Genomic DNA, 15875 nt, shown 5'->3' with positions numbered 1-15875 from the left:
AACTGTGTGCCGTTGATAATGTTGATTCCTAAGATCTTTCCTAGTAATTTTTTAAGACATTAAGACAAGAATGGGAGTTTCCTAATTGAGCATGTGCTGTAACAGTTTGGTTGGAGACACAAAAAGTCAACATTTCTGAAAGTCAAACTAATCGTTCTGATGACTTTTTTTTTTCTTCTTTTTTGTTGTTTTGGTCAATTTTCTCAGTCGCCAAACATTCAATTCACAAAAACCAAACAGAGAACAAACACAAACAAAATTCGATTCTGAGAAGAAACTCCCAAATTTTAATGGATCCGTCGGAGTATTTTGCCGGCGGCAATCCTTCTGACCAACAGAACCAGAAGCGGCAGCTTCAGATCTGTGGTCCTCGTCCTTCACCTCTTAGTGTCCACAAAGACTCTCACAAAATCAAGAAACCTCCAAAACACCCTGCGCCGCCGCCAAATCGTGACCAACCTCCGCCGTATATTCCTAGAGAGCCGGTGGTTATCTACGCCGTATCCCCCAAGGTTGTACACGCCACCGCGTCGGAGTTCATGAACGTCGTCCAGCGACTCACAGGGATCTCCTCTGGAGTTTTCCTCGAATCTGGCGGCGGTGGAGATGTTTCACCGGCGGCGAGGCTAGCGTCGACGGAGAATGCTAGTCCAAGAGGAGGAAAAGAACCGGCTGCGAGAAATGAGACGGTGGAAATCACTATGGAAGAAGCAGCTGAATTTGGTGGTTATGCTCCGGGAATACTCTCGCCATCTCCGGCGATGTTAGCAACAGCTTCTGCCGGGATATTCTCTCCGATGTATCATCAAGGTGGGATGTTTTCGCCGGCTATACCACCGGGATTATTCTCGCCGGCGGGATTAATGTATAGTCCTGGTTTTGCTAGTTTGGTCGCTTCTCCAACATTTGCTGATGTCTTTAGAAATATCTGGGATCCTTAGAGAAAAAGTTTAGATTTTTCATTTTGCTCTGTAATTTTAACGTATTATGTATTTTGACATATCCAAATATCCAATGTAGCCCAAAGGGTTTAAAATGAGCTTCATGTATAAAAATTAACTTTCAAAAATTTCAGAAAGATTCCTAGAAAGTAAAACTTGTCTGCAAACTATATATACAGGAGTTATAAGATTCTCCTGACCTAAGATACTCTAATAAGTTTGTGTTTTGAGAAGATCCTTCATGTAGTAGTTGTAACAATAGAGTTCCAAGTTCCTCCTATCAATGTACCGACTCTCTCTCCTTTGATTGCTTTTGCGATGTTTCCAGGTTCCGATAGATTGAATACCACAACTGCAAAATAAGCATTCTTGTTGTATTTTAGATGATCATGGGGTTCGAGGTTTGAGAGAGTGTTTTAGAAAACAAACCTGGGATGTTATTTTCTTGGCACAAAGTGATAGCAGTCATATCCATTACAGAGAGGTCCTTTGAGGTTACTTCTTGGTAAGTTAGTGAGTCGAGAAGGCGAGCGTTTGGGTTTCTTTTAGGATCATCGTCGAACACTCCATCAACATTTGTTGCTTTCAGCACTACTTCTGCATTAACTGTGTCCAATGCGAAAAGGTTTTTTTTTTAATGATGTGAATGATAAATGAATCATTAGAGCAAACTTAAAACGGAAATCACCTCTTACTTACTTTCAGCACATCGAAGAGCTGCTGCAGTATCGGTGGTGAAAAATGGATTGCCTGTTCCAGCTGCAAATATAACAACCCTTCCTTTTTCTAGATGCCTAATTGCTCGTCTTCTTATGTAAGGCTCTGCTACTTCTGACATGCGGAAAGCGGTTTGAACACGGGTTGGGATGCCAATACTCTCCATTGTTGCTTGAAGAAATATTGCATTCATCACAGTTGCCAGCATCCTATCAAATTTCAGATAAACCAATGTAACCAAAAACCTCCAATAGGGGAAAATTCTAGATCTTCTCCAAGTAAGAAGAACAAGATCATTTGACACGAAAGGCAAGAACAAGATCATTTGACACAAAGGCGTAAAAGTTCAGAAAAACAGAGTTGAGTGGCACCAGAGTCAAGAGTGCATATGATTACCCAATATAATCAGCAGAGGAGCGATCAAGGCCACTGCACCCAGCCCAGGTAGATCCACGAAAGATATTTCCTCCTCCAACAACAATTGCAACCTATTGTAAAGGCGTAAGAAGATCAAGACAGAGCACAGCACACACAACATTTCAATGAGTATTCTCAATGACCCAGACCCATCATCCGTTGCACGTATAGCATGTTTAGAGCATAATAAATTTCTAATCTTAGCTTGTGTAATCCCATAAATCTCCACCCCTTAACTTAAGCTCCCGTTTCTTGTAAGTTTGAGTTAATTGACTTTCAGCCTATTTGGTTACTTCTACACAAGCAATCATCAAATACTTCACGTACTAAGAAATTGCACTTATCATACTTTGTCAATCAACCCGTCTAGGAAAGACTCAAAGCTTAATGCCTGATAACTAAGAAGTGTTGAATCCATGGTCACAGTAAACACAATTACAACTAGAACAAAAATGTTTGGATGAAGCGTTTCGAGAATAACCTCAATGCCAAGTCGAGTCACTGCTGCAACTTCCCTTGCAATCGCCATAGTAACCTAATAAATGGGAAACTGGATGAGACTTCTGAAGAAGGAAACAGTAAACAAAAAAAGCAGAAACAAGGAGGTGTTTTTATTTTTTTGGCATCACAAAAACCTTTGGATCGATATTTTGTTCCTCGTCTCCAGCAAGAGCTTCTCCACTGACTTTGAGTAAAACCCTTCTCCATTTAAGCGGTGGTTTGGATGCTCCATCAAAGGAAGGCATTCGTGGAAAAGATGTCTGCCCGTTTAAGCTACTGAAAATTACAGATGATAGCAACAGAGTTTTAACAAAAGCAGCCAAAGTTCCAAACTTCATAAATGGGTTAAGATTTACCTCAACCAAAACAATAAAAAATCAAATTTGCAATATATTTCAATAAAGTCTTAAACCCTAAACCCAAAAGTGTTTTCATTGACGAATTTCCACAAACACCTGGTGTGCATACTGTTATAAATTGAAGATCAATAATACCTCCCGTTCCCGCTTCCGTTCATGGAATCTGGAGATGAACCATTGTCTGAAGAAGAGCAGCTGATAAGTACACGCCTGCTGCAATTCTGGTTGGAGAAGAAAGTACGATTGCGAGGTGTGAGAGGGACGAAGGAGGTTCGGGAAATAGAAGAAGAAGTTGAGATTGGCGAGCAAGAGGTGAGAGGCAACGGAATTGCCATTGCCGGAGAGATCTAAGAAGAGATGATTTACTGATATATTCAGTAGAGAATCGTCGCCGGCGAATACGGCGTTTGAGTTTGCGAAGATAAGGTCTGGTTCCAATGTAATTTTACTAATGAATCTTGGCCGTTTTTAGTTCGACACTGTTTTGATATTTTAATTTTTGACAATACCCCAAATAATTCACTATATTTAATGTTATCTTATCATACAAAAACGAATAAGTTTCACTAAATTCTAAATATATTTCTAAGATTTTGATACATATCATAATGTCTTTAAGATTTTAACATATGTTATATATATACACTTCTAAGAAAATGTATTATTTAATCAAATTTAATTGAACACCAATTTAGTGCACTACATTTAATTTAACAAGTAGCTACAAATATATATATTTTCTTATATTTTAATAATCACACTCTTTTATTTCTTATTGATTAATGGGTTTGAAAGAAGGGTCAATTAAATCTAAATACACAGATGACTGAAAAATTAAGAATATATACATGTTTTTTTGTATAATTAGTTCTCTCTCATCAATTTGTATAAGTTGGACAAAAATACCCCTCCGCATGTAACAAATTGTTTACCGTTATAACAAAATAGATATCGACGAGACATAAATTTCAGATAATAGTTTCGGTCAAATTTTCGATTATGACTCAATTTTCGATAAATCATATTATATCGCGATAAGTTTATAAGTTACATGGTAAACTAATATTTATCGTGTTAAAATATTTATTATATGATTATATCAGCTAACTTATGTATTAACCGGTTTATTTACTTTAGTAATTTAATTATTTCCGTTAACTTATACATTAGCGTATTCATTTATCATGATAATATAATTGTTACGTTTAAGATATGTTAGCCTTTTATATACGTTGCTAATGAAATTGTTATCCGTTTATGAAATTGAACCCAGAAGAATGTAACAATGGTTGTTGCCATCGACAACCCATTCTCCCACTGTCGATATCATCATCACCCATCATCACCGATATCATCATCACCACCACCACCTGTAAATCACTGAAACTACCACCGATATTTCAACTACGACCACCGCCGATAAAATTATCACTGTCGGTATCATCATCATCTATCGCCACCGGTATCATTATCACCACTACCATCTATAAATCACAGAATCTACCACAATTTTGATTTTGGTATTCACATAATCAAAACCCAAACAAATTTGATTTTGGTCTGCACATAATCGTGAAGAAAAGAAGAAAGGAAGAAAAAAAAGAAAAAATTAAAAATAAATAGTTTAATTATAGTGAATGATGGAGTTGTCTTTTCCACATGTATAAAAAATATCAAATAGTATTTAAGAGAATGAACTAATTATTGAATCTTCTATTGTCATCCTTTATAGATACTCTTGAAAGAAATACATTTATATCCTAGAAGAGAAGTGAAGAACCACAAAGCACTCCTATTTTCATTTCAATGACTTGAAAATTTATGAGTTTTCTTATCAGGTTCAAGTTTTAAAGTTTACTGCATATAATTAACATTGTTAGAAGAGTGAAATTAAATTCCTTGCTTTTCAACGACGTAAAATTGTGTAACACTAAAGCTTAATCTTTTAAATATTCCTAGGAAAAGTTTGAAGTAACAAACACGAGAGAAAAGAAAAGGATGAAAATCTTGAAATATTTCATGATAGTACCAATGGTCAAGGATCGATCATTCGTCTTACAGTTTTAATGTTTAATTACCTGAATCCTTCTCTCTTTTCTTTGTCCTTGAAACCTTCCTTCAAAGAGAAGTCACCACTCTTGTAACACCTTTACTCATGTCTCTCTGTTAGAATAACGGAAAGCTCTGTTTGCTTTTACAAAAATTATAAAAGAACAATTTCACACTTAAACAAGCACATCCCACTAGGTTTCTTGCGGTAGAAGCAAACCGACAAATGGATACCGAAAAAGGTTATCCAAGAGGTTTCAGAGCAGACAGTCTACGAACAGAAACAGGCCGCATAAGTTTTCGATCAGATAGTATGCAGATCGATGAAGCAGCCGAGCTACCACAAGGCGAGATACGACAAGAGAACTCGACCTATCTTGTCCTTTTCAAGAACATAGACAGTGGAAACTTGGAAGCGACGAAAGAGTTCTTGGACCGAAACCCTGAGGCTTTAACCGCAAGCTTAACCTCTAACGGAGACACACCAATCCATAAAGCTGTTCTGTCGGGTCACATCAAGATCGTGGAAGAGATCATTAGAAGAATTCATGATCCAAAGCAAGTGTTAAAGATCAAGAACGATAATGGTTACACAGCGCTTAGTTATGCTGCCACTGGTGGGATTGTGAGAATTGCAGAGTGTTTGGTGAATAGATGTCCCGGTTTGGTTAGTGTTCGGAATGCGAAAGAGCATATACCAATCGTGGTGGCTTCGTTGTACGGTCACAAACATCTGGTTGAGTATCTTTACAATCACACACCTCTCAGTGATCTTGATCCTTGTGATGATTCAGATGAACACAAGGGTAAGAATGGAGCGATGCTCGTGACAAATTGTATTGTAGATGGATTATATGGTAAGTTCTTAATTGATGATCTATAAATGTACGTGTATTATTATTTGTTCATGAGATGTGGCTAATGTGGCTCATGTATAAAGGTATTGCTTTGGATCTGATTCAGAGGTATCCTAAGTTGGCTTATACTCGAGACAGTGATAACGATACAGCGATTATCGCGCTTGCTCAAACGCCTCATGCGTTCCCCAGTGGTACCCGTCTTGCGTTTTGGCAACGGTGGATCTATTCTTGTGGGTATACTTAAGACTATGCTTATTTAAAAGAAGATTATCTATAACGTTTATATGATTATTAGGGAGTTCCGTTTTATTAGGCTTTAATTTTGTTGAGATTGAGAGTTATATATCGTTAAATTCATGGTTTTTCTCTTGAAGGTGTTCACATAGAGAAGATTAGTAACCCGCATGAAGTTCATAATCATCATCAACATCAATATAGGAAATCACAAGATCATAATCGGATTCAAGAAAAGTTGTTGAAACACCTCAAATTTCTTTGTAAGCTGTAATTTATAACCATCCAAAATTGTGAGCCCTCGTTGTTAATTTTTATCAATCTTAGATTAAAATTTCATATTGACAGTTCCACACATAATTAGACGTGTATACAAACTGAAGCTAGGACATGCTCAAGCCAAAGAAATACTAGACTGTATCTGCCAAGAGATACCAAAATTTGACGCGGCCCAACAGAAGAACGCTGGCCTAAACCAAGCTCTCTTTAAGGCGGTAGAGAATGGTATCGTAGAGTATATCGAGGAAATGATGAGGCATTATCCTGATATCGTATGGTTCAAAGATAGTTGTGGTCTTAACATCTTCTTCTACGCGGTAAGCCAGAGACAAGAGAAGATCTTTAGCCTCATTTACAATATGGGTGCTAAGAAGAACATCCTCGCTACAAATTGGGACAAATTCCATAACAATATGCTTCATCATGCCGCTTATCGAGCCCCAGCCTCACGGCTTAATCTCATTCCTGGTGCAGCTCTTCAGATGCAAAGGGAACTACAATGGTTCAAGGTGATGCATATTTATATTCCTTGGTCACTAGACAAAAACTGTTTATGCAGGAATATCTAGGATTATAACTCTGTTTTTCAACATCTAGAGATTTTTTCCTCCGACCATAATCGAAGGAGTTTTTAATTGCTGTCTTTGTTTGCAGGAAGTGGAGAGGTTAGTGCAACCGAAGCATCGGAAAATGGTTAACTTGAAGCAGAAGAAAACTCCAAAGGCTCTGTTTACAGACCAACACAAGGACCTCGTGGAGCAAGGAGAGAAATGGATGAAAGAAACAGCAGCTTCTTGCACAGTCGTAGCCGCTCTAATCACCACAATGATGTTTTCCTCGGCGTTTACTGTCCCCGGAGGTTACCGTTCAGATGGCATGCCACTCTACATCCACAAGCACATGTTTAAGATTTTCCTCATCTCCGACGCTATCTCTCTTTTCACATCATGTATGTCTCTCCTCATGTTCCTCGGCATTCTCAAGTCTCGCTACCGTGAAGAGGATTTTCTTCGATCACTTCCGACAAAACTGATCGTGGGTCTTTTTTCTTTGTTTCTGTCGATGGCGACGATGATGGTGACTTTTGTCGTGACGCTCATGACTTTGGTTGGAGAGAAAATCTCGTGGGTTTCGGCTCAATTTATGTTTCTTGCGGTGATTCCGCTGGGGATGTTCGTTGTTCTTCAGTTTCCGGTTTTACTTGAGATCTTCTGCTCGACTTATTTCCCTAGAGTTTTTGATAAGCCTCCCCAGTCTCGGCGAATGTTTAAACTTTTCTCGAGATTTTAATGATAATGATGATCAAATTAATAACTCTATAGACAGACTATTTCACTTAGGTTTGATCAGAAAGTTTCTCGACCGAGTTTTCTATTTCTTTTGTTAGACGGACTAATCAAGTTGTTGAGATGCTGCATAAATAAAAGATATATTTGTTTTACAAGTAGAAGAATTTTGATGCTCTTGAAGAATCACAAGACTCCTTATTAAGGCAATGCTCTCAAAAGTTTAAAGCGAGTCTTAACTAAACAAATGGATTATGGTTTTGGTGTTTAAGAAATGGGTTGGCCTCTCTTGATTAGTAATGCATTCAAGTCCATACCAGCTATACTTCTACAGTTCTACTTTAAAAACATAAAAATAATAAGACAATCAATTTCTCAGTGGTATATTCATGCTATAACACAAACCCTGTGTGTTTTAACATGAAATATGCACCAATAGTCCAATACCTACACTAGTTTCTTTATCTCCTACCTTTCATATGTAGCACTTAGGGCTTGATTGGTTCTCCAGCTAGCACCCTCCTAGCTGTTGCTAGCGGTCGGTTGCGGTTCTTAGCGGTTGGTACCAATCATAGAAACCGCTCTGTTTCCGCTCGAAATCGTTGAATTTCAAAAGTTCCTTCCCGCGAGCGTTTGCGATTGCGGACGGTAGCGGTTGGATTTTTTATTTTTTTTTTAAAAAAAAAATCGAACGTTTACTTATAATTATTATAATATATATTAATCCTATATATATCTTTCATCTTTGTTACACGTTCTCATCAGAAACCCTAATAATATTCTGAAACCTTATTCTCTCAATGTCTTACACCCAAACTGATGAAAATCAATAACCAAACGTAAGTATCATATATCCTTTTATTCATTCATCACCTCATGTGTAACTTTTTGAATATCTTTCATGGCATCGTTTTTTTTTTCTTTTCATTACAATTGCTTTGCTTTTTGATTGAATATATATTTCGATTTGTTTTCTCGAATAGAAACTCGCTTGCTTTTTGATTGAATTCAACGTTATTTACAGTTTGTCCCATTACATGATGCAATTTTTGATGTTAAACTCGACGCATAAACTACTATCTTGTTACAAAATTTCTTTATTTTTGAATAATTATTTAGTACTTTATTTATGGTTTTAATTATTAAGCATGTTCAATTTTTCTAATATTATCATAATAATATATTGGTGTTTTTATTTCTTTTTTGTAATATTTTTTTATTTATTTTGGTCATTTTTTTATTTAACTGCTACCGCACCCGCTGGTTTACCAGTCATAAAACTTCCGCAAACGCACCCATTTTCAAACGCTAAACCAGTCGTTTAAAACGCTTGATAACGCTTGAAGCCGCAACCGCTCGCTTCCGCAAAATCCTGCAACCGCAACCGCAACTGCTGCGTTTAAACCAGTCAGACCCATATTATAATGTTCCAATCGGGCGTTTATTTGGTAATTGGTATATCAATGAACCATTCTTTTATCGATATTCGTATTTTCAGATGAATAGACCTTAAACACCCGATTTTTAGAACTTTGATCTTAATTAATTATTTGCAAACAACTGTATCGATATTTAAATTAAATTTTTAGTTTTAATATTTCAAATTTTTTTTCCATTAATAGTCAACAAGAAAATACTGTTTGGTGAAAGTGTTGGTCCTTGGAAAGGAAAGATGTACAAGATACGAAAATACCTTTGCTTCGCTTTGCTTCCAATACAATGCCATTTGTCAACAACATATGTTCATTCGAAATTTCGAATATGTGTATGTGCGTAAAGATTAATACTATCCCAACACAAATGAATAAACTTATGTTTTAATATTGCGAGTCTTTATTTTTAGATTTATACAAGATATTTCGAATAAAAATTGTGTCATTATATGATATATCTTGAATCATACGTAGCGATGGGTGCAAGGCTCTTATCAAAAGCAAATCTGGTCTTTAGAGTCCCCACCTTCTCCTATGTGCAGTTTAGCTACTCTTTCAGTCCTCTGATTGACATATGTTCCCACACCTGTTTTGTTTTTCCAAGTCTTAATGAAGCTTAGAAGTTAATTAATTAAATCATTTTAATCTCGTAACATTTCTCGGATCTTATCAATTATGCTATATTATTATTCCTTCATCTAAACCATATAATATTTCCTCACATATACGATTTTCTTTTACTTTATTTGATTCTGAATTACAAATACGTACATTGTCAAAATTAAGAAAATTAAGTAAAACACAAAATGTGAACATCTAAGATTTTGTAGAATTTGGTTCTGTGATTTAATCTCTCTGGAGTCTGGATCATATGCTCAAATGTATATAACCCATTTTCTTTATAAGAAAAAAATTATATCCATAGGTGAAAAAATCGTATCAACCGACCGACAAAGAAATACTAAATTACCATATACTCTATTCTTCCGAACAAGCTCCTCTTCCTCTTGTATTATTATTTTCTTTTGCCAACGACCAAGTTCCTTACAAACATTATATTATATTCACAAGCAAATATATATATATATACAAATATTCAGTTGTCATCAGAATACAATACAGTATGAGCTTACACTGCTTAAGTGGTGGTTATCTCTATAGTAATCTGAGTTAGTTAAACCACAAAATCAAGATTAGTTTTTAGAATAATCAATAAATAAATACAATTTCAATACACTAAAAAGTTTGGTGGAAGCAGTTCTTGAAAAGACCTCCGAACCTTGCAAATTGCAAGCGAAGTTTGAATCAATGTATTGAGCTTACCTGTCTTGTTATGTTACCTTATCTTCACCTTACTTTGCCACCAAGGTTTTAAACGTTATACATTAGTATTGTCAATTGTTAATATATAGTAACGGTTGCTTTGTTATTACAATACGTCATCTTTGGTTATGTTCCAAAAAACCCAAAACCAGAAAACATTTCAATATATTAATTGTTAACTAATTCATGGATGCATGCGTACATCATTATCTTTCTCCAGCTGTATATTGTACATGCAAAAAAAAGATAGATCATATATTTCTTTCCACCATATACATATTTGAATCCAATGGCTTAACCTTTCAAAAAAAATATTTTGAAAATAAATTATGGTTGTCTTTACAAAGAAATGATCAAAAATTTGGTGGACATATGTCCATCATAAGAAAGTCATAAACTGAGAATATGGAGTTTAAACTAAAGAGCTACAATATTATCCACAATTCAAAACATTTTCTTAAAATCACAAAACTTTTTTATCAAAAAAAAAAAAATCACATAACTTAAAAAGGAGAAAATCAAAAATAACTTTATTAAAAAAGGTGGGTGTGCAAAATACATTTTTCTTATTTCCTAGCAAAAACAAAAATAGAAACAAAGCAAATGTGATATAAGAAGATTAAAAGAGACGTTATGTCTCACCTATATTTGCTCTCTCCTCTTCCTTGTCCAATTCTACTGTCTCAATCCATCAGTTTTATATGGCAAACTCTCCCGCTGCTCCTGCAGCCACCGCTACTACCGGAGGTGACTCCCGGCGACGCCTCTCCGCGTCCATGTAATTAGTGTACATATTACTCTCTAATTCATAAATGATTAAAAAAATCTGAAATCCTAGTCTAACTATGTTTTTGTATGTTTTAAGCAGAGAAGCAATATGCAAGAGGAGATTCCGAAGAAATAGCAAAGGCAGTGGTAGATCGGATATGCTGAAACCGTTTAGTATCATAAATTTTCCAACACAAGACAAAAACACTAGTTGTTGTTGTTGCAGCAAGTTTCAGATCGTGAAGCTTCTCTTGTTTATCCTTCTTTCTGCTACTCTATTCACCATTATTTATTCTCCTGAAGCTTATCATCATTCTCTTTCACACTCTTCTTCTCGGTAAATCTTTTTCATTTTCCATCGCCAACATTATAACATTCTTGACCTTAAATTGTCAAAATGCAAAAATTTACTTTTGCGTCTATCTCTTACATATTATCTTAATATTGTGAAATTTAGATGGATATGGAGAAGACAAGATCCTCGTTACGTCTCGGATCTGGACATAAACTGGGACGATGTGACCAAAACCCTTGAGAGCATCGAAGAAGGCCGTACGATCGGTGTCTTGAATTTCGATTCGAACGAGATTCAGCGATGGAGAGAAGTTTCCAAGAGCAACGACAATAAGGATGAAGAAAACGTTGTCGTATTGAATCTAGACTACGCGGACAAGAACGTGACTTGGGACGCACTCTATCCAGAGTGGATCGATGAGGAGCAAGAAACAGAGGTCCCTGTTTGTCCTAATCTCCCGAAGATTAAGGTACCTACAAGAAGACTTGATCTTATCGTCGTGAAGCTTCCTTGTCGGAAAGAAGGAAATTGGTCGAGAGACGTCGGGAGATTGCATCTACAGCTGGCGGCTGCAACGGTGGCGGCTTCGGCCAAAGGGCTTTTCAGGGGACATGTGTTGTTTGTCTCTAGATGCTTTCCGATTCCGAATCTTTTCCGGTGTACAGATCTAGTGTCTCGGAGAGGCGATGTTTGGTTGTATAAACCTAATCTTGATACCTTGAGAGATAAGCTTCAGCTTCCTGTAGGTTCTTGTGAGCTCTCTCTTCCCCTCGGCATCAAAGGTACAAGAAATGAATGAATACCGACATTACTTTCTTTTTGGATTTGAAGATCGTCGCTAAATTGATAAGTTTCTGTCTTAATCTATGGATTTTTACAGAGAGACCAAGCTTAGGAAACCCTAAACGAGAAGCTTACGCAACGATTCTTCACTCCGCTCACGTTTACGTCTGTGGTGCAATCGCGGCGGCTCAGAGCATAAGACAGTCCGGGTCAACGAGAGACCTCGTGATCCTTGTCGATGATAACATAAGCGGTTACCACCGGAGTGGACTAGAAGCCGCAGGTTGGCAAATCCGGACGATACAGAGGATTCGAAACCCTAAAGCAGAGAAAGATGCTTACAACGAGTGGAACTACAGCAAGTTCAGGTTATGGCAGCTGACTGATTACGACAAAATCATCTTCATCGACGCGGATCTCTTAATCTTGAGAAACATCGATTTCCTGTTCTCGATGCCTGAAATCTCAGCTACAGGAAACAACGGAACTCTCTTTAATTCAGGAGTTATGGTGATCGAGCCTTGCAACTGTACGTTTCAGCTTTTGATGGAACATATAAACGAGATTGAGTCTTACAACGGAGGAGATCAAGGTTACTTAAACGAGGTATTCACATGGTGGCACCGGATTCCGAAACATATGAATTTCTTAAAGCATTTTTGGGTTGGCGATGAAGATGACGTAAGACGCAAGAAAACAGAGCTTTTTGGAGCAGAGCCTCCTGTTCTTTATGTTCTTCATTACCTGGGAATGAAGCCGTGGTTATGCTACCGTGACTACGACTGTAACTTCAACTCCGACATATTTGTTGAGTTTGCTACCGATATCGCTCACCGAAAATGGTGGATGGTCCACGACGCCATGCCAGAGGTGATTCACTCTCCCCTCAAAACCCTAATTGAACTCAAAATCACATAACATTCTCATGTTATGATCAATGTTCAAAATATTATAAGGCGTTAGTCATGCGTTGAGACACTGCTTAGCATTTTTTTTTTCCCTCTCAAAAATCTCCATAGCTTTGCATAAATATATAAATTAAAAACTACTTCCTACCCAAGTATAGAACAACCATATTTTATCTCTAAATATACGAAAATCTTGGTGGGTTAATAAACTTGGAAGTTAGGTCGTAAGCACCAAGTTATGGTTTGCACTTTGCACACATTGCTTGTCATTTAGATAAATTTTTAATGTCTTTTATTTTATTTTATAAATTTTTATTAAATCCTTAAAAAAATCATTTCATGTTTTCTGAAATTTTTAGAATATAAGACCATCTCCAATGTATTTATCTATTTTTAGCTCTATCTCTATAATATAGGTGAGTTTTCTCTATTTTTACTCCAATGTGTTCTTCTATTTTTTCCTCTATAAAATTTAACTCTATTTATAGGGGAAAAAATAGAGATTCTCTATATCATCCTCTATATATAGAGCAAAAAATAGAGATCTCTATTTTAGAGGTGAGAATAGAGGTGGGTTGGAGCAAATTTGCCTCTAAAATAGAGTTTATAAGCAAATATAGAGGTGGGTTGGAGATGCTCTTAGAGTATAGACGTTTCCCAATTATACGAAAATTGTGACGGTTAGTACGTAATTTTGGACTATAAACGCTTAAACATAAATGATATATTTTGCAGGAACTTCACCAGTTTTGTTACTTGCGATCCAAGCAAAAGGCACAGCTGGAATATGATCGTCGGCAAGCAGAGGCCGCGAATTATGCCGACGGTCACTGGAAAATAAGAATAAAGGACCCGAGATTCAAGATTTGCATCGATAAATTGTGTAATTGGAAAAGTATGTTGCGGCATTGGGGAGAATCAAATTGGACCGACTACGAGTCTTTTGTTCCCACCCCACCGGCCATTACCGCCGCCCGGAGATCGTCACTTCCCGGCCATAACTTGTGACGCAATATTTATACATACTTTATATCAATGGATTTCATGAGATTTTTTTTATTTGAATTGTTTCTGCGAGATTAGGTAAATATATCAGCTGTGTTACTACATTTTTTCCTATACAATAGTTTGTTCAATTTGAATAAAACAATTTTTTTTTGCAGTTTAACAACAAAACTAGGATTTAACCCGTGGTACACCACGGAGCAAATGTTTTATTCATATATATAATAAATATTAAATTTTATGGTTTTTAATTTAGTATTAAAGTTATATAATTTTATATTAATGTTGTAACTAAAAAAAATTAGTGATGATAAAATAATAAAGTATAGATATAACCCATGTTATATTAATCGAAACCCGTCCCGCTATATAACTCGTATCATGATATTTTAATTAATAATGTTTTATAAATTTAAAATATATCAATAATAATATTTCAAAAATAATAATTGTTTTTTGACTTTAATGTGATGACATTCTTTGTAAATTCTTACTTTACTAACACAAAAGTACTTTAAAAAAGGTACTTCAAATTTTTTAGTATATATAAATTTATTGTTTTGGGTAAAAAATATTATAAATAAATATTTAGTTTAATCATAACTTGGGATTGATATACTTGTGTTTTTGACTAACTGTTTTTTCTTTTAATATAGCCTATATTTGGGCATTTTTGTTAACATTATTTGAATTAGCAATATCAACCTAATACATGTACAATTTATTCTTACCAGAAAAAGAACAAAATTTAATAAAAATCAGAAAAGAAAGTTTTAGGGAGTGATAATTATTTTGTACAATTGCAAATTGGAAAAAAGTATATAGAAAAACAAAATTAGAACGCCGGAATAAAAAAATCAGAAAAAAAAGTTTTAGGGAGTGATAATTATTTTGTACAATTGCAAATTAGAAAAAAGTATATAGAAAAACAAAATTAGAACGCCGGAATTAAAAAATCAGAAAAGAAAGTTTTAGGGAGTGTTTTTTTTTTTTAAATTGTGATGGATGGCTTCTACATATGAACTACTATAAGAGGAAGATCATACTCTCCAAAAAAGTGATTCAAAATAAAATAAAATCAATTTCGATCTTCTCAAGAAGAGTGATATTGTATTAAACAAACATGATTGGCAAGAAACATAATCAAACATATGAAAAAATAAAAAAAAAAACATAAAACTAAAACAAATTTTTTTTTTTAATGAAGAATTAGGAAAAATTTAAATGATTTTTGTAATTTTTTTCTTTTAGTTTCCTAAATTTTAGTAACAAAATCGATTAATATTTAGATTTGGGAAAATTTTTGTTAAAACATTAAATGCCAATGGCATTGTATTGTAAATAAGTTCCAAGTCCAGGATTTATTTGTTAAAAGTGATTCAAAAATGTATATATAGATAGATGGAACACATGTAGTATTTATGTGCCATTTTTGAATATACACATAAAAAAGTCAACAATGTTAGTAAAATTCAAATACCTTATACAAAACTACAGATTATAGACTTATAGCCAAACAATACAAATTAATCGATGTAATTAAGTACAACATCTATTAACTTTCTAGAATTCCAAAGTTAGTCCTTGTCGGATCGTTGGGTAGCATGTATCTACATATACATTTTTACAGTACTTTTTTGCTTTAATTCTTTTGGATCCGGGTTTGACCCGGTTTTAGTCTATTCGGATCTTGGATAAGCAATTTTAGGGATGTTGT

At 35.3% G+C, this 15875-nt stretch overlaps 4 protein-coding genes and 1 long non-coding RNA gene across 7 annotated transcripts in view; 3 read left to right on the top strand and 2 right to left on the bottom strand.

Moving 5' to 3' along the window:
• The first annotated feature begins 176 nt into the window (after nucleotides 1-176).
• Nucleotides 177-954, top strand: LOC9319211 (protein MKS1). Its single transcript, XM_002885226.2, has one exon. It carries the CDS (start codon nucleotides 291-293, stop codon nucleotides 939-941), a length of 651 nt encoding a protein of 216 aa, XP_002885272.1. The 5' UTR covers nucleotides 177-290; the 3' UTR covers nucleotides 942-954.
• A 28-nt stretch (nucleotides 955-982) lies between these two features.
• On the bottom strand, nucleotides 983-3393 carry LOC9321338 (uridylate kinase). Its single transcript, XM_002883097.2, has 7 exons — nucleotides 3071-3393; nucleotides 2711-2852; nucleotides 2557-2610; nucleotides 2055-2146; nucleotides 1641-1867; nucleotides 1371-1547; nucleotides 983-1293 (listed from the first exon to the last, which is right to left on the bottom strand). Exons 1-7 carry the CDS (start codon nucleotides 3268-3270, stop codon nucleotides 1181-1183), a joined length of 1005 nt encoding a protein of 334 aa, XP_002883143.1. The 5' UTR covers nucleotides 3271-3393; the 3' UTR covers nucleotides 983-1180.
• Nucleotides 3394-5062: 1669 nt separating this feature from the next.
• LOC9321337 lies at nucleotides 5063-7676 on the top strand. Its single transcript, XM_021030511.1, has 5 exons — nucleotides 5063-5841; nucleotides 5925-6074; nucleotides 6219-6341; nucleotides 6427-6866; nucleotides 7012-7676. The coding sequence occupies exons 1-5, from the start codon at nucleotides 5211-5213 to the stop codon at nucleotides 7645-7647; spliced, it is 1980 nt and encodes a 659-aa protein (XP_020886170.1). The 5' UTR covers nucleotides 5063-5210; the 3' UTR covers nucleotides 7648-7676.
• Nucleotides 7677-10948: 3272 nt separating this feature from the next.
• LOC9321336 (UDP-glucuronate:xylan alpha-glucuronosyltransferase 1) lies at nucleotides 10949-14315 on the top strand. Of its 3 annotated transcripts, none has more exons than XM_021033044.1 (5): nucleotides 10949-11177; nucleotides 11268-11504; nucleotides 11625-12244; nucleotides 12343-13115; nucleotides 13889-14315. In XM_021033044.1, the coding sequence occupies exons 1-5, from the start codon at nucleotides 11101-11103 to the stop codon at nucleotides 14159-14161; spliced, it is 1980 nt and encodes a 659-aa protein (XP_020888703.1). In that variant the 5' UTR covers nucleotides 10949-11100; the 3' UTR covers nucleotides 14162-14315. The 3 variants fall into 3 exon arrangements, with proteins under 3 accessions (XP_020888703.1, XP_020888702.1, XP_020888704.1); XM_021033043.1 differs by having other exon boundaries at nucleotides 11265-11504; XM_021033045.1 differs by having other exon boundaries at nucleotides 11094-11186.
• LOC110230368 overlaps nucleotides 13061-15875 on the bottom strand; it is a 4743-nt gene continuing 1928 nt past the window's right edge. Inside the window, exon 4 of the long non-coding RNA XR_002333468.1 lies at nucleotides 13061-13139. This is a non-coding gene — a long non-coding RNA (uncharacterized LOC110230368). The remainder of the gene's footprint in view (nucleotides 13140-15875) is intronic.

This window comes from Arabidopsis lyrata, assembly GCF_000004255.2.
Source record: "Arabidopsis lyrata subsp. lyrata unplaced genomic scaffold ARALYscaffold_3, whole genome shotgun sequence".
Taxonomy (NCBI): domain Eukaryota; kingdom Viridiplantae; phylum Streptophyta; class Magnoliopsida; order Brassicales; family Brassicaceae; genus Arabidopsis; species Arabidopsis lyrata.
The sequence above is the reverse complement of the archived record's forward strand: the minus strand, read 5'-3'. Positions and strand labels throughout refer to the sequence as shown.

What these genes read in the sequence shown, in the direction of transcription:
- LOC9319211 (XM_002885226.2), top strand. Translation starts at nt 291, where the DNA reads ATGGATCCGTCGGAGTATTTTGCCGGCGGCAATCCTTCTGACCAACAG.
- LOC9321337 (XM_021030511.1), top strand. Translation starts at nt 5,211, where the DNA reads ATGGATACCGAAAAAGGTTATCCAAGAGGTTTCAGAGCAGACAGTCTA. An exon ending in TATTGTAGATGGATTATATG is followed by an intron (nt 5,842 to 5,924) that starts GTAAGTTCTTAA and finishes TCATGTATAAAG; the next exon opens with GTATTGCTTTGGATCTGATT. An exon ending in GGGAACTACAATGGTTCAAG is followed by an intron (nt 6,867 to 7,011) that starts GTGATGCATATT and finishes CTTTGTTTGCAG; the next exon opens with GAAGTGGAGAGGTTAGTGCA.
- LOC9321338 (XM_002883097.2), bottom strand. Translation starts at nt 3,270, where the DNA reads ATGGCAATTCCGTTGCCTCTCACCTCTTGCTCGCCAATCTCAACTTCT. An exon ending in TCCTCTGCTGATTATATTGG is followed by an intron (nt 1,868 to 2,054) that starts GTAATCATATGC and finishes GAAATTTGATAG; the next exon opens with GATGCTGGCAACTGTGATGA. An exon ending in CCAAGAAAATAACATCCCAG is followed by an intron (nt 1,294 to 1,370) that starts GTTTGTTTTCTA and finishes CTTATTTTGCAG; the next exon opens with TTGTGGTATTCAATCTATCG.
- LOC9321336 (XM_021033043.1), top strand. Translation starts at nt 11,101, where the DNA reads ATGGCAAACTCTCCCGCTGCTCCTGCAGCCACCGCTACTACCGGAGGT. An exon ending in CTTTCACACTCTTCTTCTCG is followed by an intron (nt 11,505 to 11,624) that starts GTAAATCTTTTT and finishes TGTGAAATTTAG; the next exon opens with ATGGATATGGAGAAGACAAG. An exon ending in TCCACGACGCCATGCCAGAG is followed by an intron (nt 13,116 to 13,888) that starts GTGATTCACTCT and finishes TATATTTTGCAG; the next exon opens with GAACTTCACCAGTTTTGTTA.